Raw genomic sequence first — 22879 nt, 5'->3', positions numbered from 1 at the left:
CTGTACCTCCTCCTTTCGCTACTGCGCATCGAGGCTTGTTCAAAGTCAGCCGCTTTCATAAAGCTTTTCGACTCTAGTCGTTGTTGTAGATTTTCATGGCCGGGTTATGGTACTCATTCATAGCTCCCCGATTTTCTCACTATGGTGGGTGGCCACCGGTCCCATACACAGGCCAAAATCACAAGTGAAAAATTGTTACGCTTTCCCCACTAGACTTGAACCACCGCGCAACTTAAAAAATAATAAATAAATAAATAAGCATAGAAATAAAGCAAAATAAAGAATTCCATATGAACATATCCTTTAGTAATAGCAATAACAATGTACTACAAATACTAATTGCAATTTCGAAATTGGTAAGATAAGCATACTTTTAAGTAAAAACAACGTAAATAATAATAATACAATAATAGCTATACTTATAAAAATTTAAGTGTTGCTGAGGTGTCGAATGTGCTAGTATGTCTAATTGTTCTGCTCCTCTTCGCCTTAATAGTAATATTAAGTCCTTAAAGCGTTTTCTAGTTATTGAAGACATTAGCCCTCGTACGACAATTTGTAAATTATACAACTAGGGGACGGGCTTTATCAGGTAGCTTGAGACCTATTCTATGACATGTACTGATTTCATTTGGGTTCACTATTATACCTAGTCGTTCCTTTATCACTATCCTCCTGTTGTTGTATTTCACGTGTATTTGGCTCACACCGCGTATTTTTGCGATTTCTAGCCAACGTTTCTGAGTTCAGGTACTATACTGTTATACATGTTGCAAACTCTTGATAAATATCTTTCACTACTGGCTTGTTGAGTGCTGTTGCCCATTCTGTTCTTATAATATAACGACTTTGCGAGATTTTTTGGATTTAAATTATCGTGAGGGTCATGGCTATTTAGATTGGAAACTATAAAGCATCCAAATAACTGCAGTACGAGGTTCAGATATTAATGTAGATAAGGATATCGGAAGTGGAACCTGTGCGTGTTGTAAGTTTTTATATAAAGAGTCTCGGTGTCGTTACCTTAAGTGACATTCGAAAAGTAAATGCATCAATGCATTATTCAATATTTTTAGATAATTTGATAAATTTGAGGAGGGATCCGGACACGGGGAACCCATCCCAGCTTCTTTAAGGCCGTACTAAAGGCAATTTCGTGGTAATTTTTTGATATCAGATGGCAGCACCGTTTGCCATGGCAACCGAGGGCCATGTTGCCAGATCTCCGCGTAATCAAGGTAGATACATACAGGTTGGTCGATTAGGGTACTCGATGTGACATGACGCCATATTGGTTAGAGGTGAGTTAGTAGTGGATTAAAAAGAAATTGTAGTAAATCAGGGAAATTGATAATCATGAGATATTTAGTTTTTTGCAGAATAACCAAACGGAAATGTATGTTGCCTCAAAAAATTGAGTTTTGAATATAAAATTCAAATCAGAACATTGTTTTCACATTCAAGGTCTTAAATTAAGGAGTAACTAATCTCCAAAATTCCAAAAACGATTTTTTTTTTTGTGTCGTCACACAATATAAGTTTCAGAACCAAAATATCCTCAACGTTTTTCTTTGAGTCTTCCAAAGAATATGATAGAATAATTTGGTAATAAGAAAATTATTATTATTTGATTATTTCTTTTATGCGAATGCTTGGCTCTACCCTTAACAAAAAATACCGACAACGTCCGTCTGTCTATTACTTAATTTCATTTGAGCAGACCTCCATGAGCGGGCGGTTATCCTAGCCCGCTCCGACGCTAGGCGTCTCGGGTTCGAATCCCAGCCTGGTGTTCTTTGTGTGTGTCCCTTCATCAGTTTCAATTCATCGCTCATCATTATCTTCGCGATGAGCCAAAAGTGGCAGAAAAGCGAAGTAAAATAAACCAGAACAATCAATTCATTTGAATTGCAAAACGACACAAAAAAAAATATAATACGGATGATGACGTTCGAATTTAAAATTAATTTCTGTACATCCACAGGTGACACTTGCAGATGTCAACGTTGCAGCAGGGGAATCAGAGGAGAAAAGATTACAGGGTACATTCGGTGAAAGTCACGTGATCTTCATGAAATGCGACATAACAAAGGACGACGAGTTTGAAGGTAGGGACTGCAATTATTAATAGTTATGAACAGTTGCCGTTTTAATTTTGACCGAATTTGCTACAAGAGTACTCTTTATAACTTCGTGCCTTGTTTTGGTAACAATAGTGGACAATGGAAATGTTATTGGTTTAGTAAACCGTTGACGACACATCAATGAAGAATTACTACAAACGGAAGATAAAAAAATAAAAGAAATAGCAAAACACTAACTAAATTTTTTTGATTTTAGAAATACAGTAAAACATCGTTAATCCGAACCCCGATAATCCGCACTTTGCTTAATCCGGACAGGCAAAAGGCCAAGAAAAAAGAAAAGAAAAAAGCAGAATGCAAGGTTTTAAATGTGGCTAGAAGTCAACAATCGCATAAAATGGGTATCCCGTATGTATGTACAGTATTGTTTTACATTTTACTGTACTGTATAGTGTATTTATGACTTTTAAATACACCATAATAAACGTGTTTTGTTGCTATAAACGGAGTTTTAATGCACTTTCTACTGTTATTTTAGGTTATTTTAGTTAATTCGGACTTTCGTTAAACCGCCAATTAGTTCGGATTAACGAGGTTTTACTGTACTTAAAATAATTAAAATTTATCTAAATTTTATTAACTCACTTTGTTCACTCTCTCAACTATTTATTTTCAACAAAGGGTTCTGGAACACAACATTTTACGACCGTTTCTGTATATTCATACTCGACCAGAACAGCACACTGACGATTATTATCTGACGTGCTCTCCTAATGTCTTTATAAATTAATTCCCTGGTTTTCAACTGGCATAATTAAGGGTGAAAGTATGATTTATTTACAGATTCTCCACTCTGTTAACACTCTCAGTATTATCACATATAATTTAGATGTGGTCTCGTCCAGAATTATATGTATATGCTAAGGGTTGACAATTTAACTACCTTAATATTATATTATATTTTAACAGAGTTAGAGGCCGTTTGGTTATTATATAATATTTTAAATTTTAGCAACAGGAAATTTCCAAACAACAAATCTTGCAAAACATAACATATATATAAATCTGACGAAAATGAATAATTTTAAGTATAAATACAACCATACTTTTGGTATGCTATATTTACTTTTCAGGGAAGAGTAATCTGCCTTGGTCGACCTGTTACTTGTTTTCGTTACTTCCCCAGGCAATTTATTAGCATAACACTTAAAAACCAACAATGCTGTTCAATCGAATTAAAATACATTGAATAACTACCATATTCTTTACCAGGAATATTAGGGAAAACCTCAATTCTTTTATCTTGAATGATAGCTCAGACGTTCAGTTTAAAAATATATAAAAATACCATTTATTTCGTTGATTTAATATATACAAAGAATTACATAAGAAATTACCCCACATAAAAAATGGCATGATCCTCTTTAATTGAAACACTGTAATATTCTATATAAGAGAGGTTCGTAGGGTGACGTAGACCAGCAGTAATAGTTCAAAATATATCTAGCTTGTCACTAGCATAAATTACATGTTTCTTTAATTCCCTCTTCTTCTGGTTTCTAATTAAAATTGCCGTGCAAAAAGAGACTAAACTTGATTGAATTTAAAACAACTAATTATGCCCTATCCCTTAGTACGCCGCGCGGTCTGACGAAAGTAAGCCCAGTGTCGCCGAGGCTTTGAGCGCGAAATTTGAATTCGTATACATAATGGAGAAAAATCGTAATAATATAACGGTCAAATATTGATTGACAAGTAATTAATCTAATTGCCCGTTAGTAGGAATTAATTGCAATTGGTAATATTAATATCCGTCGCGAATACAGGTGTCTAGCGAACTGTCTTAGCTTGCTCAACCACCGTTTTCGCCCGAATTCGGATTTACATGCATTCTTATGGGAATATCAAGAAAAATGCAACTTCTAAACCAATGGACCGAATTGGATGAGATTTCAACCAGCGGAAGAACACATCATCAAAGTACTGATTCCAAGATTTGAGCCTAATCAGAACAGAAATACGGGAGTTATGAATTATTAAAGATTCATCGTTGAATTGAAAGGGAGACGCTACCCTACTGAGTTGCCCTTGCTTTCCGTGACTGAATACAATAGAGGAAGATTTAACCTAATCTCTGCGCGAGGGGCTGATACCAGAGGTTAAGGACCGGAGTGAGCATTGACCAGGATAGGAGGACAACGGTCAAAGCACCAGAAACAATAAACAAGCACCTGATCATAGAGGGTACAGCGTCACTACGTTCAAATCTGGAATAAAAGGGATGATTTGGAATAGCGAGAGACAGTTTTGCACAGTTTTGCACAGTTTTGCCTACAATCGCCACCGGAGTGTGAGCTACGCGCGACCTAGCTGCGAGATCTGGATTTGTTTTTCCTCGAGTGAGTGTTTCAGAGCCATGGAGTAGAGCAGAATAGAACCAGGGGGTCCTTCTCCCCCTCGCCGTCTACGCATCCGTGCACATACGTGTGGTTATGTGAGAATAACGCCAGACACGTCCACCTGTGTCAATCGTCCGAAACAACGTCCAAAGTAGTGAAAGTTAATAATATTTGATATCCATGTGAAACCGCGAATGGCTCATCGCGTATGTTCGTCTCATCGCCCAAGTCACGTATCTGTACTTACGAGTGACCGCGAAGAACTGACCTATTATTGCGCAAGTTGTCGTATGGAGTCGACAGTGAACGAGTGAAGCCAGGATCCGATGATGCCAGATGGAGCCGCCAACCGACCCACTTTCGCCAACCAGGATAACCGCGAGGTGCAACGATGGAGTGTGGGGGCCTTCCAAAACTGTAGGACCACTTTCACCCAACCCAGGTCAGAGGGAATGCAGCGAAGGTAAGATCCAACCATGTGCGTGTGTGAGAAAGATGACGACTATCTACCGCGAATCTGCGTGAATCAAATCATTGCTTAACTTAAATCAGTGCTATGGCATCCCTAGGCATCGGTATTCCGGCGGAAGTAATCAATGTTAAAGATGAGAGTTTATGTTAACAGCAAACAATAGTTCATTGAATATATTTATACCTTCAGAAAAGATAGAAGGGGTTCGCACAAGGAACAATTATTCACTTTATGCTTAAAATCCTAAACGATAAATTGTAATAGGCAATGTAGCCAAGACATAGCAAGAGTATGGTCAAAGTAGTAAATAATCTAACCTTTGTATTTGTCATATTGTCGCGATATGCCATAGAATGAGAGAATGAATGTGAGATCGAGTGAAAGAGGGCAAGATGTAATGTCTATTTATCTGTGCTTTAATATATGTGTATATTCAGAAACACCGTAGTATTATGTAACGTCATTTCAGGTATTTAAAATCAAATCCTCCTAGGTTTGTTCTCGGTAACTCCGACTGTTAGGCACTTATCCTGACCGTATTATAATTCATGTGATGTTTAATTCGCCCAGCAGGTGAGGCGAAAGATTCTTCGTTGTTGCGTTGCTAAGCTCAGCTCAGTTGAGTTAGTTGAGTTAATTAGTTAGTTATTAAATTAGCAGCCCGTAACAATAACTCTGGCACTATAGGACCAATCTACTTCGGATAACTTTTGTTTTGCAGGTAATACATCGGTGCATGCAACAATGTAAAATTTGGATGCCCCAACCGCGGGGGGGTTACGGGCGGGGGCTGCATTCCCCGAATTTCAATGAAAAAAACCTAAAAATGAGGAGTTTGCCCCCTCTTCTCCAACTACTTTGGAGAGAAAACCGAAACTTTTGCTTTTTTAAAAAAAGAATGGACCTTCCGCAACAGAATAAAACTTGATTCATGTTTGTGGGTGCAATACAATTTGAATAATAAGGCAAAACGTAAAACTCTGTTTTTTTCCTCAAAACAGCGAATTTGCATATTATTCATAAAATTGTTATAACTCTGACACTATGGGACTAATCTACTTCGGATAACTTTTGTTTTGCAGGTAGAACATCAGCGCATGTAACCAAGTAAAACTTGGATGCCCCAACCGCGGGGGGCTTACGGGCGGGGGCTACATTTGCTTTTTATTCAAAGAATGGACCTTCCGCAACAGAATGAAACTTGATTCATGTTCGTGGGTGCAATACAATTTGAATAATAAGGCAAAACGTAAAACTCTAGCGAATTTTAGCCAATTTGCATATTATTCATAAAATTGTTATATAACTGACACTATGGGACCAATCTACTTCGGATAACTTTTGTTTTGCAGGTAGAACATCAGTGCAAGTAAAATTTGGATGCCCCAACCGGGGGGGTTACGGGCGGGAGCTGCATCCCCCGAATTTCAATGAAAAAATCATAAAAATGTGGAGTTTGCCCCCTCTTCTCCAGCTACTTTGGGAAGAAAACCCGAACTTTTGCTTTTTTTCGTTCGCACTTGCATCTTTAGTAGCTACTGTGAATCTATTTCTTCCCTGTTGATTCGGCTCTTTGTGGAAATATGTCCGGAAGGAAACGATTGTGCCTTAGGGAAATCGATGAGCTGTTATATGATACGAACTATTTATGGTGAGGCCTCTCCTAACAGAGGAGGCAATCGTTTGTTTTGTCTCTACTTCTGGATAGACTCACGCTTCTGGCGCCTCTGGCTATCGTCAAGCTTCATTGCATTTCTAACATAGAGGCGACAGAAAGCTGACACCGCCAAACCTCATCCAATCCCCTCTCTCCTTGCTCCCCCCGCCACTACTTCAGCTGGATCACCAGGTCTAAACACAAAGAAGAATGTGTGCCTTATCAGTACTAAATCACAGCGTTGGAAGCTTGGAGGAAAACAGCATCGTAAATACCAAGCATTTATTGTGTCTGTCAACTAACGAGAGCCAACACGTGAGCCCAAGCCCAATCACGTGACATATTCCGAGAAAGGAAGGGGGGAGAGTTGGAATTTTCGTAAACACGATTGCAAAACATGTTCCCGAACGAACTGTCAGTGTTTCAACCTCAATATACAAATATAAGTGTGGCAAACCCTCGATAATTGTATCTAAAGCTGTTTGTAACATATGTGTTACAGCGGCTACTAGGGACATACTTTTTTTGTAACATATGTGTTACGGGGGCGGACTAAGGGCTATTCTTGAAATTATATTAAACAAACTGTGCTGATTCTTTTTGCATTCTGTCACAGTCTCTTTAATCCACAGATTAAATAAAAATCTGACCCTTGACAGTGTCGAATGTACACATTTAAACTAATACAAAGTACTTGGCTTTTCACCAACGGATAGACATGTAGGGTAAGGTAATACATTTTCGATCACAAAAAATTAAATTCAATGTAACTTGGAAAAAATAGGCAGCAAAATTACAGCTTTTGTAACAATGAAATGCTTACATTTTACTAAAGACGCTGGCATAACATGACATTTTTAGTTCTGCTACTGTAGACAGCAGAATGAAATTTGATCGGATAAAATTTGATCAGGTAGGTACAAATCTGATCACCGTGCGGTACAATTTGGATCAACATTGAGTGAAGAAACAGTATCCTTAATACACGTGCAAATTCTTCTATGGTGAAGGCCTACAGGAGCAAAATAAAAACAAAATGCATGTTCTGTTAGTTTTATAATTCTGTTTGACTACTCATCGTTACATAATTGAAAATATAGGAGAAGCATGTATAGCTATGCCTAAAGTATTTTTTACGTTCTCTTCATATTAGGCTATCTTGTAAGTACTACTCGGATATTATATTAGGGAGATAGGTTTTTAATTTTTTGCTACATTACAATATTTTATGTAGATATATTATTTTAAACATACTAAGGTTTAAAAATATACAAAAGCAGAAAGATATTAAATAGAGGAAGATCTTTACATAATATTTATAGATAGGTCTATTTTTAACATGAAAAAAATCACAAGGATGTATTGACGTGTGTTCCTTGATTTGTTGTTAGTATCATGAAAGGAAGTCCGTTGTTTCTACAGCCATTACAGGCATTTGCCAGAGGTAAATTGCTTCTTTCCTTTAGCGCCAACACACAACTCGTAATACCAACGATTGCAGCTCTGACACCGTATCCAGTCTACTTTAGATTCTGAGGCAACACTGGAATATCTTATATTACAAAATGCACAGACATCAGTGTTATTTTTCAGTGCTGACGAAGTATCTCTGCTCTTTTGTCTCTCTGTCGGTGGGAAGAGTCTCTCTTTAGTAAACCTATTGGTTGCAGTTTTGCACAAGTTTTTGTTGCTTGTTAAATGAGTAGAAGATATTTTCATTCTCTTTCCAGCATCACTTCCATACTTTGCGAAGTAATGTGTTGCACGCGTTACGGTAATGGAACTCAAACTGTATACCTTGCTGATCGAAATTGTACCATTTCCGCCGATCGAATATGTACCACTTGGAAACATGTGTACCATGCATGGAAACAAATATTTCTGTAGTTCCCTCATCTCTCACCACATTGTTACACATGTCACATGCTACAACCACCACATGCTTGTCCACGTTTGACCTGAATTTCGCTGTCCTACGTTCAAGCATAAACATGGCGGCACGCAAAATGACAAAATGACAGGCACACTTATATACAGAGCACCAATTCTATCTACAACGTACCCACCTTACCATACAAAATTACGTCTGGTTCTCCGGGTTTTCCGTAGAATTACTCGATGTTTCTGCAGAACACGCCTGACAACCCACGCAACAACCGTCATTACTCAAATCAGCGTTGCCAGTAACAGGAAGCAAAATATTCGACTTTTTAGAAAGGATGATCGAAATAGTACCTATATCGAAAATGTACCACCCTACCCTACTTGAAATTAAACGCGTCCCTTAATCCCCTCGGATAGAACGTTCCTCTAAGAATAATAACAATGTCCACCGAAAACTAAGCGTTGACTTGTCACCAAACGAATAAAAAAATGCGTGGACTTATCTATGTAAGCAAATGGTTGATCCGTGACAGCTAGCCATATGACTAGCCCAGACATTCTACCGGCACCGAGAGAACCTTCCAAGGCCATCCCTATTGTCCAAAAACTCGTAAGAAATGCCAACCCCCCTTACTTAATCGGTTCTTTTATATAGGCGATTCGAAAAAAAATGCAGTAAACGGAACTTCTTTTTTTCAACCCCCCCCCCCCCCTTTCTGGTTTGAAAGGCCAAGATTTTAAACCTAACCGCCTTCTACAACCTGGCTTCCACCGTCACGTAGGCCAACCCTACAGCAGGTTACATTGGAAACTGCATAAAAAGGAAGTATAGCTATCACTAGAAAAATAACATTGAACATACTTAAATAAAATCTAATAATATAAATGGATCATGTGGTGATTCTATCATTACATCACAAAACTTGCATAACATATCATTATAAATCTGACGAACACGAATAATTTTAAGTATAAATACAAACATACTTTATAGAGGCCAATAACACGTGTACCGAATCAGATTGTAGTTCTTTTATTGTTTTGAGGTTGGTTCAATTGTTTAAGTGTTATTTTTAAATTGAAAGTATCTATCAATTAGCAATTTTCAAGGAGGAAATTGTAAATATAAATGAACGCTGAAGGGCATGATTAGTAGATATAGGTTAAATCGGAAATAACCATCTGAGTAACGATAGTATTAATCACAAAATAAACAAATATGCTCAAAAGAAGAACAATTAAATAACGCATGTAATATGAATAGATGAATCTTTAAAGTAATATTAATATTTTATTATTAATACTACCAGTACAGATACGATCACTTCAGAAAACACCGATTCCACCAATCCAAGGTAGAATAGGGCGAGGTGAACCCAACGCACGAGACTTCCCTTCCCTGGGTCACATGGCGTGTGACGTAATACTTACAAAAATCTACTAGCACATATCTGATTCAGATTTTTGCAAGCGAGGAATAGAGTTACAGCTCAAACATAACTCCATATTCCAAGTTTGTGTAGCATTTCTTTTCTTGCCGCTGAGTGGTAGTTTTGCGATTGTGGTGCGCGAAATTCTCATCGCCGCAACGATGGATTTGCCGTGATGGACAAATCGCATTGCCAGCAAGGTCCCCAGACTTTACACCATATGATTTTTCATGCAGTGAATTGTTAAGGATACCGTCTACGTTACTCTATCGCAGACCATAGAAGAACTGAAAACCAGACTTTCAGATGCAATTGCGTAGACATTCCAGCCAAGATCTGAGCTGAAATTGAGCTTGGTTCGAGTCTCTCAGCGTCTACATTGGAATATAATTTTAATGTGAAAATAATCGTACACACGTGTAAAATATACGTCCTGGCAGTTTCAGCCCACAATCATCTATATAGATGTTTCATTTTCATATATCAATGTATTGGTACAGATTAAACTACATTTTAACATGGAGATGATAAATCTGTTCACGTAAGTTTCAATTTCCTGCACATTTCACTTCACGATCCACATTTAAGAGCCCTCTACCACAGACAAATTACGGTTATACGTGTACTACTGTGCTTCGAACTTGTTTCGATCATTTTTTCCTGCTCGAGCGTTATTCGCTCGAGCGAAGAAGCTCTCAATTCCATACGCTATCTAGCGTCGTCCGCACGAACTATTTGGCGCTCGAGCGAAATGCTCTTTCTGCAGCACTCTAGCCAGAGGTCATTGAGAACTCCTGAATTTTATTCTGTGAAACTTGAACAGACACTGCAACAATTCTTGCATACCCTTGTATACAGGGTGGGAAATAACCTTTTGCTAGGGGTCCACAGTAAAAAGTAACAACAATTAAGAAATTATGGTAATACCAAATGTTTACTACGACAATTGTGGTTACAAAAACAAAATTAAAAGTTAGTATGTCCGCCGTTTGCTTCTCTCACAGCACGAAGACGATCAGGGTAGGAGCTCAGAAGATTCGCAAACAGTCCGTATTCCATTCCATGTCACGGAGGACTTGTTCCAGATGTGCAAGGAGTGTTGGCCGGGAATAGCGGTCCGGTCCGCGTTCCACTATCATCAAGGACTCAACTGCGTCCTTCAGAATAGCCCCAAAATGCTCCGCTGCATTCAGGTCCGGTGATGCACCCGGCCATTCAGAACTGCTGAAGAAGTCAATGCCACTTCGCCGAAGAAGGTCTTGGTTTTAGCATTTACCTTGAAGCAAGGTGCTTTGTCGTGAACTAACTTTAAATTTTGTTTTTGTAACCACAATTTTCGTAGTAAACATTTGGTATTACCATCATTTCTTAATTGTTGTTACTTTTTCCTGCAGACCCCTAGCAAAAGGTTATTTCCCACCCTGTATAAGATCTTGTAATCAGGAAGCTAATTTGCAAGGACCCTGTACTTAAGTTATTGAATTTTACTTGTAAACTTGTGGAGGTTTGTAATGGGTTTGTCAACATCACTAAGTGCACTGGAAGCACTATTATGTATTTTGATTAATTTTTTATTGAGCGTTTTTTTATACCCTTTCAGAAATATTCAAGAGAACAATAGAACATTTCGGAGGTCTTGACATTGTTGTCAACAATGCGGGAATCTTTGATGACGCTAACTGGGAATTCGAAGTGGATGTCAATGTGGTAAGATTTCCTTTTTTTTAGTCTTGTACACTAAAATTATACCACTGCCTTGCCTCAGTAGATACTTAAGGAGGAAGGGTCGTTGTTCTTATGTAAGATAGGAGTGAGGATAAGCTCCTTGCTAAACGGGTACACTATATAGGCCATTTGTAGAGGTGATGTGATCAGTTCCGCACTCTGGCTGCCTTTACCGGTCAGAGTTGCACTCCAGGTCCTTATTTATTTAGGCTAGGTTAACCCCAGAGCATATTGATGATCCACGTTGGAATCGAACCAGGGCCGTAGCAGTCAGACGCCTTACCGACTGGGCCACCGCACATTTTTTATAAATACACACATACACGCTCATATATGTATATAGTATGTATGTATGTGTGTGTGTATATATATATATCTCTCCTTCAGATATTAAAAAAAACATGGTACCACAGCCGAAAATGAGCTTCTTCATTCATCATAGTCTCTCTCAATGACTGACGTCACAGTCATTGGTGCCCCCAATTGGTGCCCCCTTAAGGACTTTACTGAAAAACTGTTTCCAAAAACAGATTTCACATTCAGGTACTTGATCCCAAATTTAGAAATTCGTGGCAAGAATCACATACACGAGATAATTTGAACAGTTTTATGAAACAATGTATGTGTGTGTGATCAAAAAAATGTAATTGGAAAATATTAAATATGTATCTCGTTGTATTCCAGAAAGGCCCAATTCGGGGGACATTGCTGGCTCTGAAATACCTTGGCAAGGACAAAGGAGGCAAAGGAGGTGTGGTTGCCAACATGGCTTCTGTGGCTGGAATTCTCCCGTCGCCTGTGATTCCAATCTACTGCGCCACCAAGCACGCTGTTGTAGGACTTAGCAGATCTTTTGGGGTAAAGTTATAAATTTTTTTGTTGTGAAACACGCTTCAAGACTAAATATACACCAAGATAAGTTACTTCTGGCTATACCTATAGTTTACAGTAGAATGGAAACCGCTGAAATGTGCGCAAAGCGGTAATTAATCTTAAGTCCTTTTTAAACAAACCCTTGCTGCTCCTTGAATTGTGTTTCATAAGGCCAAGATGTCACTTGTAGATTCCGCATAAAAACAAACCAATCACTCCAATGAAATGAATACATAGACTTTTATATACATTCTAGAAATATATGGTTAATTTGAACTTGCTTCGCGGAAGGAACATAGAATTTCTTCAATTGAGTATAAAGGCATTACTTGTAACTGTAATAAACCGCGTTTGGTCTAAACTGTTGCTAAACGTTGACCCTTACAGCGAAAACCACACGACGGTGTCTCCATCTACTGTTAACCACCACGTTGGTGGGAGGCTAAGTTACAGACAGGCTACATGGAAATGTACAGTCACGGACGCTTCTGGCTTGCGAAAACTCCACTTTACAATCCAGAAGTGTTCGTGACTGTACAAGTAGACAGCACACTAATTACTCCAGTTGAATGTTGCTTCTCTGGTTCCCATTCTCCCCTCTCTAATATACATTTTTCCTCGATTCTGATTGGCACTTAAACTATCGAGTGATTGGTAGCGCGGGAAAAGTAACCGGGTTGACCAAACATGGTTTAACCTGGAATTAAGTATCCTTACTAAGTTTTATGATTGATTGATTGATTTGCTTTATTTTACTTCGCTGTTTGTGCCTCTTTTGGGTAATTTGCTAAGATGGGGATGAGTGATGATAGGATGAAATTGATGAATGGACATTCACAAACATCCATGCCCATGCCGGGATTCGAACCCGGGACTCCTGGCGTCGCAGCGCGATGTGATAACCACTCCGAAACGGGGGACGACTTATTGGATACCTAACGCACATCTTAAGCATATAGTGTTTATATTCGCTACTATACTGAATGCTAGGGACAACCAATCAACACCGAGCTTCTGTCACGTGAGAAGGTTGTAGGCTTCATCGTGGCAGTTTGTGCACCAACTATACCACGTTTGGTAGAACCTGTCCCGTTTCCCGCGCCAGCGATGGCGCGACAGTTTCGGTGCCAATGAGAAACGAGGAAAAATACATCTACTGGGCAGCGAGGAGCGAATGGAAGGCAGAAGTGAGGCGCTGTTGCCACATTGCGGTCTAACTCACGTGTTTTGTTTGGGTCTCGTTGAAGAAGCTTGTTTTGTAAGCGTGGTGCTGATTAGTGTGCGTTTTAAAGTATCCAGGATGGAATTTATTCTGGGGATATTTGCTTCTGTCCTTTCTATGTTTAGTCATCTTAGCAGGAACATTCAGGAAGGGGAATTGTGTATATTTGTGCATTTCCGCGTATTTTATTCACGGCCTGGCTTCGGCATTCCACAGCACTGATTTCACGCGGTCTACAGCGGCAATGCCGCCTGGTTTCTGCTAGAAAAGCCAGCGATCAGCAAGCGCGGGAAGCGGGACAGGTTGTAACAAACGTGGCTGGGTACTGAGTGAAGCTTAACGCCCACTGATTCGCGGAGCAACAGAACTTCTGTTGTCTGCTTCTATTGAAATCAAATGGTGTAACGCCCAATACAGGGAAACGCGCGGAACCGAAGCGGGAATTTCCGTTCCAGAAGTCTGCAGGTTATCTTAAAGTTCACACCGGAAACGCGTCTGTTGCGTTCTCTTGAAGCATTTCTCCGCTTCTCAATGGGTATCGAGCTTAAAGTGTACAACGGAAGATATTAGTCGAGTGAGTAGGGACTTGATTTTGAAATCTAGTTAACCAACCACAAAAGCTTCCAGACTAGCTACAAACCAAGTACAGTTCAATAATTGACATGGGCGTCCGGAAGGGGGGCAAATGGGGGCCGTGGCCTCCCCACCCTGGAAAATGAAAGTCAACCAAAAATTATATATTTTTTTATAATTTGATTTCAGCCACAACAATATGTATTAATTATTGTATGAATATGATAAATTCAAATTTAAGCAATGTTTTTTGAGGGAACAATACTATTATTGGGGAAAATGTGCCTTGTGTGCCCCCTGGAAAAAAAATACCTTCCTTGTCCCTCCCTGGAAAAAATCCTGCGAACGTCCATGTTAATTGATCATCCAGGTTTTCATTTCTCCAAGCCTTCTGAAAATTTCATAATAATTGTTTACTTCCAGTCCAAACTTCACTACGATCGAACCGGTGTAAGGGTCGTTACCATTTGTCCAGGCGGCACAGATACACCAATCAGAGACAGCTTCTCAGAACGGATAGTGTTTGAATACGACTTGGAGCCCTTGATAAAAGCTTTGGGACCGATGCAACAGTAAGTAGTTCAACAGTCACATTTATTTGTGAGAACGGTCAGTCAAAATGCACGCCATTTTGTTTTCTCATGATTTTCTCATCTTTGTTCCATCTGCATGTATTATTTAACAAATTTCTACAAGAGGGAATCTTCACCATTGCGATTGAAAACTTGACACTACCATAAAGTGCAGAATAGGGCACATTGTAATTACCAATGTTAGTTGTAAACCTTGTCCGACCGAAGGTGTAATGTACAAGAATCTCCCATGGTTAGACAGCTGTGAGACTCGCATACAGTCTACGACGGAACGTTTCCACAACGTTTCTCATTTTCATTCAGTCTGTTTTTACAAGGTGATGGTCATAAATTGAAATTAAATGTTTTTAAGCAGAGGACAGTATCTGATTACACATTAAAATAATTTAATATAAAAAAGAATTGCATTTGGCTGTACACTAAGCAACATTATGAATTCATATTAGCCCCGTCTGAATCCCTGCACTTTTTCACTTTCTGCACTGGCGCGACTTGTTGGTTACACGGTGCGACACCGACTTGTCTACTTCGTTGATTTGATGTCTGCACCGTTTGCACTACGTTCTGGAGCGGAATAATGTGTGGTGTATGATCACGTGGTGCGTGCTGACTAATCAAACGAACGTTTAAAGCAGCAGACAGGCGTTTGTTGAATATTCTGAACTTGAATGCCGCCATTCGTCAAGTTGATTGAACGTCATTCCCTTGCAGTAGCCTGACACCGGAATACACCTGCACTACAACTAAATGCACGGCCATGAAATTAGGCGTGTGGCAGAAGTTTGCGCTGTTGCCACGTCGGAGCACAACCTGTAGAGTTGGTCTTTTTCTTTGACGCTTGAAGTAGGCAACGCAGCCCGGTTGACGTTGCCACGCAGTGCGCGGGAACCAGCGACTTTTGCCCCGCTCTCGCTTTGCTTTTCCCATATGTGGCACCAGCGCAATTTTGCTCAGGCGCCTATTTTCATGGCCGTGCGTTTAGTGGCAGAAAGTGCAGCGAAATAGACGGGGCTATTCTGAACAAGTTCGTGCAGAATGTGCCTTCGTTTATGGTTCGGGGTCATATTAATGTAAATTGAACCATTTCCAGGCCTGTGTTTGTGGCGAAGGCCACCGTCCACGCCATCAGAGAGGGAGAAAATGGATCCGTCTGGGTGTCGGAGAACAGCAAGCCTGCAGGACTGGTTCAGCTGCCTCGCCTGAAGGTTCCTACCGTAGACCAATGAGCTCTTGATTCATTCGACTTCAGCAAACATATATACATATACCTTGTCTCAAATATCTCTGGAGCAAGGACACGCAAAGTGGCAGAGAAGTGGTGGAAATCGAGTGGGCAGGGCGAAGCTGTACACGCTTCTGGTAACTGCACTCGTTTCCCTTCTCCACGCAATTCGGTTCCCTCTCACGTGTTCATTGGTGGAGCCTTCTCGCGTCACTACTTGCGCAGAGACTTATTTTCTGTCGCCTGCTCCAGAGCTAATTGAGACAGAGTGTAGTCCATTTCAAATTGGGAAACGCAACTTAAGAAATAAAGTAAATTTATGGCAAAAATGTTTGTTTCATTAAAAACCTGACAAAGTTTCCCATTTTATTCCTATCATGACAATGCTTTTCTTTTACTCCCAGTATCATGAGCATGACAAAGACTTATGTTTTAGTGTGTTTCACCTACGTCACAAACTGTTGCATTGTGGCTTCGAGCAGCCATGATTGAGGCCTGTTCTTGTAAGTATATGGAATTCAAGCTGACGGGCGGGAGACACTCAGGCCGTGTCCGAAAGGTGCAAGACCATACTTGAAGCGAGCATCCTCCGAGTATGGTCTTGGAGTGCGGTCTTGAAGTCGTGGACTGGAAGTGAAGATCTTTCGAACTGCACTTCGACTGCAGCGCCAAATACGATCAGTAGATATAACCGAGGACACGTTGGTTTTCCACGTTTTAAACACTTGTTTTTCACCACAGAAATCACATAGCATTTGTAAATGCTCTAATACATACATTTCCACACATTGGAAGAACTGTAACAAACAACTTGCTGGCTTTCTACCTCCGCAATTTCAAACAAATGAACAACAAGTCCACTTGTCACGTGACCGAGTCTCCAACATCGTATGCTCTGCCCTGTGGTATGGATTCCTTGTGAACTTGACGCTTTCGAACTGTACTAAGTGGACTTCCGTCGAGTCCATACTTCAAGTATGTACTTTGTACCTTTCGGACAGAGCCTAAAAGAGGCATTAGGGATTTAAAACAAACGTGCCGCAAACATGGCGGCTGTGCGCATCCTGACGTCACATGAAACCCAGCTATTCAAGTCATCATGATGAACAAGGTTTATTCGCATCATCATGAAGGACATAACCGATAGAATAGTGTTAACCATCTCGCCAGCCAGGGAAGGCGCTACAGTGGGGCCCAAAACAAGTCTCAGGCCCCCCCGTAGCCCCCCTAGATTTTTGCAGTACGGTAGACGCATTTCGACCCGAAACATAAAAAGTATAAGTTTACATTTCCCATTATAAACCTTCTATTGGAGCAATTACAATGTTCAAGTACATTTTCCAGTTGGGTTACATCGCAAGCTTACTTTCTTACGATGGGCCTTCCCGAAAGTCACACGAGTTGCTGCTTGCAGAACTCGCGCGTGGGATGACTTCAAACTGCACTAGTTCGGAAAATGTATTATAATTGTAACAGAGAGCGATATGAAGCAACATGCGCAAGATGAGTGTGCCATAACTGTTCTTACAATGTGATTAAAATGAGAAACAGTGTTCGCAGCAGAGTTTATTTCTGCCAGAATGACATGCCTTCAGCTGGACGCCATGCGGAAAATTTGTATAAACAAAACGCTGCGCCTGCGCTTTCGTCTAGAGCGTCCCATAAGTCTGAAAAATAACTGGTTTCACCAAGTTCACGAGGCCAGTTACTTTCGTTCGATTCGTTCGTGTTCGCACCCGATGTGTTCTAAAATCAGGCGGGGGTCAGCTGCAGATATGCCTGGATAACAGTGACCACTGATCATATGATACAAAGTAACTGACCAATCATGAGTCGCCAAACTTGCTACGAAATCTACTGCCTGCCTTGTGTAGTGGCTATGTGATTGTTCTTTGAATGTTGGCACAGCTACATTTGTAAAATTATTAACCTCTATAAATCGTATATCTATATTTCGGAATAGATCTAACAGGTGTGACAAATTATTTTTTATAAGTAGGACGATGTTGAAAATCTAACGAAGGGCTATGTTTCTTTTGTGTTTGCTACTAATTCGAGTACAGACAATTGCATGAGTGTTAGCGATGTTCTCTCATTGGTTTCATAGTTACGTCTATCCTTATATATTTATATCCTTAAATACTCAGGAGGGAGAAATGCAATGTTAAAGAATCAAAGAGTCCACAGACTACCTAATTCTTGAATGCTAAGAATTGGAAATATTAAAATTGGGCCCCCAGCCTTGATAGTTTAGTGATAAAACTGCTGCCTTGATATCAACGGGTCCCGGTGTTCGATCCCCGGTGGAAATAACATTTCATTAATGGATTTAGATTCCACTAGAATCTGTAGCTCTCATCTTGATTAGCCTCTGTGCATGTAGTGGACCTTAATACATACCCAATCAACTAATCATTGCAATATAGTGCGAAAATCAGCACGTCGGGAAATTTTATTGTTCGCAGTCCTAGTCTTGCATGTAATGAATTATCATTTGTGATGTTAGAAAATAATTTCTGCTGTGCCGTCATAGTGGCTAATTACGATTCCGTGGAGGAGAACCAATCTTTGAAGCACATCTAAAATTATTCATCTACTTGTGATCAGCCTTTATGCTCGTATATTAGAGCTGCTCATAAAAATATACATATCTTTAGTAGTTTCTTGCTGTGAGTCATTTTTCTCAGTTCAGCAAAAAGGTATTCACGCTCTTCACATTGAAATAGTGTTGCATGTAGTATTTAGAGACTTATATCCAGAGAGTTGAGAGTGAGTGTGTAAACAAAGTGGCCATATTTGATGCCATGCAACAAAATCAATCTTTGAAGCACATCTCAAACTATGTATCCAATTCTGATCTGTATTTATGCATAATATATTCTGAAATACAATTGTAATATTCAGCAGTTATTTCCACTAATCAAAAGTTGCAACTATATTCATTCCTTTTTATGTCAATGTATTTGTGGAGCTGAATTTATAGTGAAAATATGTTTGTTCCAGTGGCACCTCTATTTCCGCATCCATCCACAATTTTAGCCATATGTTTTGAATGCCAGTCGTCGTTGACCAAGAAAACGTAAAATATTTCATCATGGCAGAGAAAATGGTATTATTAACACACTTTCTATTCAAGGGTGGCATTGTTTATTTGATGCGCTTTTTTGAAGCACGAAAAGCTACAATATTCTGCCGCTCCCTATACTGTTATGATTTGGACAGCTTAGAGTTATGGCACACTACCAGGCAAAAAGGAAACTCAAAATAAAGACCTTTCAGCAGGTGCTTGCATTGGTTGAAACATTCAAAATTGGCTTTTACCAACTATATAAGCTTTGTGTTATTGAAATGTGCATACCCCCGTCAACGGCTACTTGCGGCAAATCAAGTGTTACCTTCGTAATCGAACTGGTTCGAGAGGTGGAGTGCTGTATCCATTCTGTCCTTTGAGAAATAAATTGCTTATAAGGTAAGTCTCCCTAAGTTCGCCATCTTAAGCAAGTTTGTTTTAAACATCACGAAGATTTTCTTTTTTTTTTCAAAATATGAAAATACTTTTGCAATGATAATGTTCAATAGAACATGTAAATTTGTGAGAAGAAAAACGGTCCCCTTTCTCGAACAATGACCAAGAGAAGGGTTGAGTGGTTGCAACTGACGAAGTTAGGACGCACGTGTTCCCTAACTTCGCCACTTGTGTACAAGCGGTAAACTCAATTAATATTTTAATAACAAGAGAGAGAGTGGATGCAATTTATTTTCATACTAAACAAAGGCAATATTAATTATACAATATCCATGCATAAAATCAGTACAACAAGCACAATTTTAGTCCAAGACAATTTCACTTCACACTGAGAATCAAGTATCAATTTGAGCACTCTGGACACAACGAAAACATATTTATCATTTTTCGTTAATACCATACATTCTTCGTGAACGTAACGATGACATAAACTACAGCATCTCATATCTAGGACACGATCTTCTTTGCAAAGGAAACAATACCAGCTGTCTATAGATTTGCCTGCTCCAGGATTCTTTTTGGATGAGGACGGGTTGTGTTTTTAGGTGTTACAGTTTTGGGGGTGTTGTGCCTGTTCGGCAACCAAGTGCGTTGGAACAGTAAGGACTGGGATCTGATGGACTGGAGAACAAACTTTTCTGAAATTGGACAGCGCGGCTGTTAATTGGTGGACGGTTCTTCTTCGGGAGTCGATCTTACATGTTGTACACCCTTTAAGTTTTGGTGGCCCTCAACGTTTAAAATCTGTATGCAAATCTAATGAATTCTAAGTATTAATCTATTTAAGGAAACAAGTTTCATTGTCATAACATCAGTTCTTAAGTTCCCTATGACGCACGATACAGTGACGAACGTAAGAACACGTGCAGCTTTTATTAAACACGTCAGAAACTGCGACATAACAATTATACATTTAATTTTAACATACCCCTAGAAAGTACACAACGTAGGCTTTGAAATTATATATTACACTATCTAAATGCAATAGTTATTCTGTTGTATTAAACGGATACTTACGGAGCAAATGTTATATTAGCACTAGCCAGCAACCATTACCAACAGAATGTGGCGACTATCTCCAAGCAAGCACGCGCTAACGGAAATCAACCTTCATTCTTCAACGTAGTTTCCAAGGCACCATGCACCTGGCATGATGTAGCTTCTGCCATCTTTCGGCTAAACATAGAATCTGTGGGGTGGCGAACTTTGGGACAGTGGCGAACTTATGTCTACCTACCTTATTTAGATTTAATCGAAGTTGTAGCTGCTCATAAAAACAGATGTACCTTATCGGAGTGTCCTTGCTGTGGTTTATTTTCTCAATTTAGCAAAACTGTGCTTACAGTCTTTACATAGAAATAGTGTTACGTACGTAACACTGATACGTATGCCCAGCGACTTGATAATAAGTGTAGTATTCATGGTGTATTTTGTACTGTTCATATGAATACTATGTCTGCGATATTATCCCACTCAATAATGACTTAGAAAAAGAACACAATATAATTATTGAATTTTATTTGACATAAAAGTACTTTTGTATATGATAGAATAAAATGCAACATCTCAGTAATTTATCTTTGCGTCTGGCTGTAAAATGTCGCTGGTAAAATTATACATTACATAAAGTATTAGGTAAATACATTTTAGCAGAGGTGGCAACTTAAGATAAATTTTGGGGAGGCAAGGTTGGCATAAACAATATTTTATATATGTGCATATAGGGACTCTTTACGTGAATTTGGGGGGAGGGGGCAGAAAATGCATTGCCGACACAGTCGTCACCTATTCCTTTTAGCAGGTATTAGTTAGCCCCCAGAGAATTTGACTCCAAAATCTGTAGGCCTTTTGACATCAACAGCGTAGTAAATCGGAGATGGGCTGTCAACTACCCTTTTCAACATTGCACTTCACAGAGCCATTAGTACAATTAACAAATGGCAGACTATACTTACCAAGACTAGTCAAATCTGCGCCTATGTACAGGGTGCTCAATAAGTCACTTAACACCCTCAGTACAAGGCCACTGCGGTATGGAATGTGAAAATGGCGATGACCAATCATTGCCTGGCCAAGAGGGAACCATATTGACGCCACCCACACGGTCGGCGGCCATCTTGATGTCCGCCATCTTGAATTCAACTTCAGAATTTTAAATAGGAAGGGGGTCGTGCGACATATCAAAATGGGCTAGAATTTCACGAGAAATGAAATGGTGAAGGTTTCTTCGACGTATCTTTAATCAGTAAAAAGTTATGACTGAATTCTTGTACCAATTTGCTCCTTTTCGAGGTGTTAGAAAAATGCCTTAAAATTTGTTTAGCGCATCGGTAATGCATCGAGATCAAAGTGACGTCTAGGGAGAGAAGTTCGCATGCCATTGCACACGATTTTAATCAGATACATCCATGAAGAGCTGCGCATTATGATTGGTTGTCGCGAACAATTTACAGTGTGACGCTTCCATTGAATTAAAAGTCCTTCACAGTGACAAGGCTAATGTTTATGTTCAGAAGGAAGTTCATAAACATAATATGCGACCCTTGTCATCTGATAACTAACTTTGGGCAAAAACAGGTTCATAACGTTCCCACAAGTGTTCTGGTGTTCTTCCCTATTGAAAAAACTCTGTAAAAAGTACCTTCTTCCATAAGCAAGGATGAAAAAAACTGTTTATTTAACAAATCCAAGTAGCCCTAAGCATTTAAGGTTCCGTTGATGGAAAATTGACTAACCAATCGTGTTCCACACAGCACGCCACGCCATTAACTTACCAACACTAACCATTCAGCTTTGATCTGTCGAAAATGGGTTATCAGATAAAAAGCATCGAATATTCTGTTTATGAACTTCCTTATGAACATAAACATTAGCCTTGTCACTGTGAAGGACTTTTAATTCAATGGAAGCGTCACACTGTAAATTGTTCGCGACAACAAATCAGCTCTTCATGGATGTATCCGATTAAAATCGTGTGCAATGGCATGCGAACTTCTCTCCCTAGACGTCACTTTGATCTCGATGCATTACCGATGCGCTAAACATCAAGATGGCCGCCGACCGTGTGGGTGGCGTCAATGTGGTTCCCCCTTGGCCAGGCAATGATTGGTCATCGCCATTTTCACATTCCATACCGCAGTGGCCGTGTACTGAGGGTGTTAAGTGACTTATTGAGCCACCCTGTAGATGATATAACGATCATAGCAAGGACAGAAAATT

General features: G+C 39.6%; 1 protein-coding gene across 1 annotated transcript in view; it reads left to right on the top strand.

The window, feature by feature from the left end:
• The window catches only part of LOC146004719 (15-hydroxyprostaglandin dehydrogenase [NAD(+)]-like), a 42019-nt gene extending 25564 nt beyond the window's left edge, over positions 1 to 16455 (top strand). Inside the window, exons 3-7 of the mRNA XM_083143672.1 lie at positions 1985 to 2108; positions 11527 to 11633; positions 12336 to 12509; positions 14743 to 14891; positions 16003 to 16455. Coding sequence (XP_082999798.1) covers positions 1985 to 2108; positions 11527 to 11633; positions 12336 to 12509; positions 14743 to 14891; positions 16003 to 16138 — 690 coding nt within the window. The 3' untranslated portion in view covers positions 16139 to 16455. The remainder of the gene's footprint in view (positions 1 to 1984; positions 2109 to 11526; positions 11634 to 12335; positions 12510 to 14742; positions 14892 to 16002) is intronic.
• The last annotated feature ends 6424 nt before the right edge of the window (positions 16456 to 22879 follow it).

This window comes from Lepisma saccharinum, chromosome 22 (genome assembly GCF_977018435.1).
Source record: "Lepisma saccharinum chromosome 22, izLepSacc3.1, whole genome shotgun sequence".
Classification (NCBI taxonomy): Eukaryota; Metazoa; Arthropoda; class Insecta; order Zygentoma; family Lepismatidae; genus Lepisma; species Lepisma saccharinum.
This window is presented reverse-complemented; position numbering and strand designations above follow the sequence as displayed.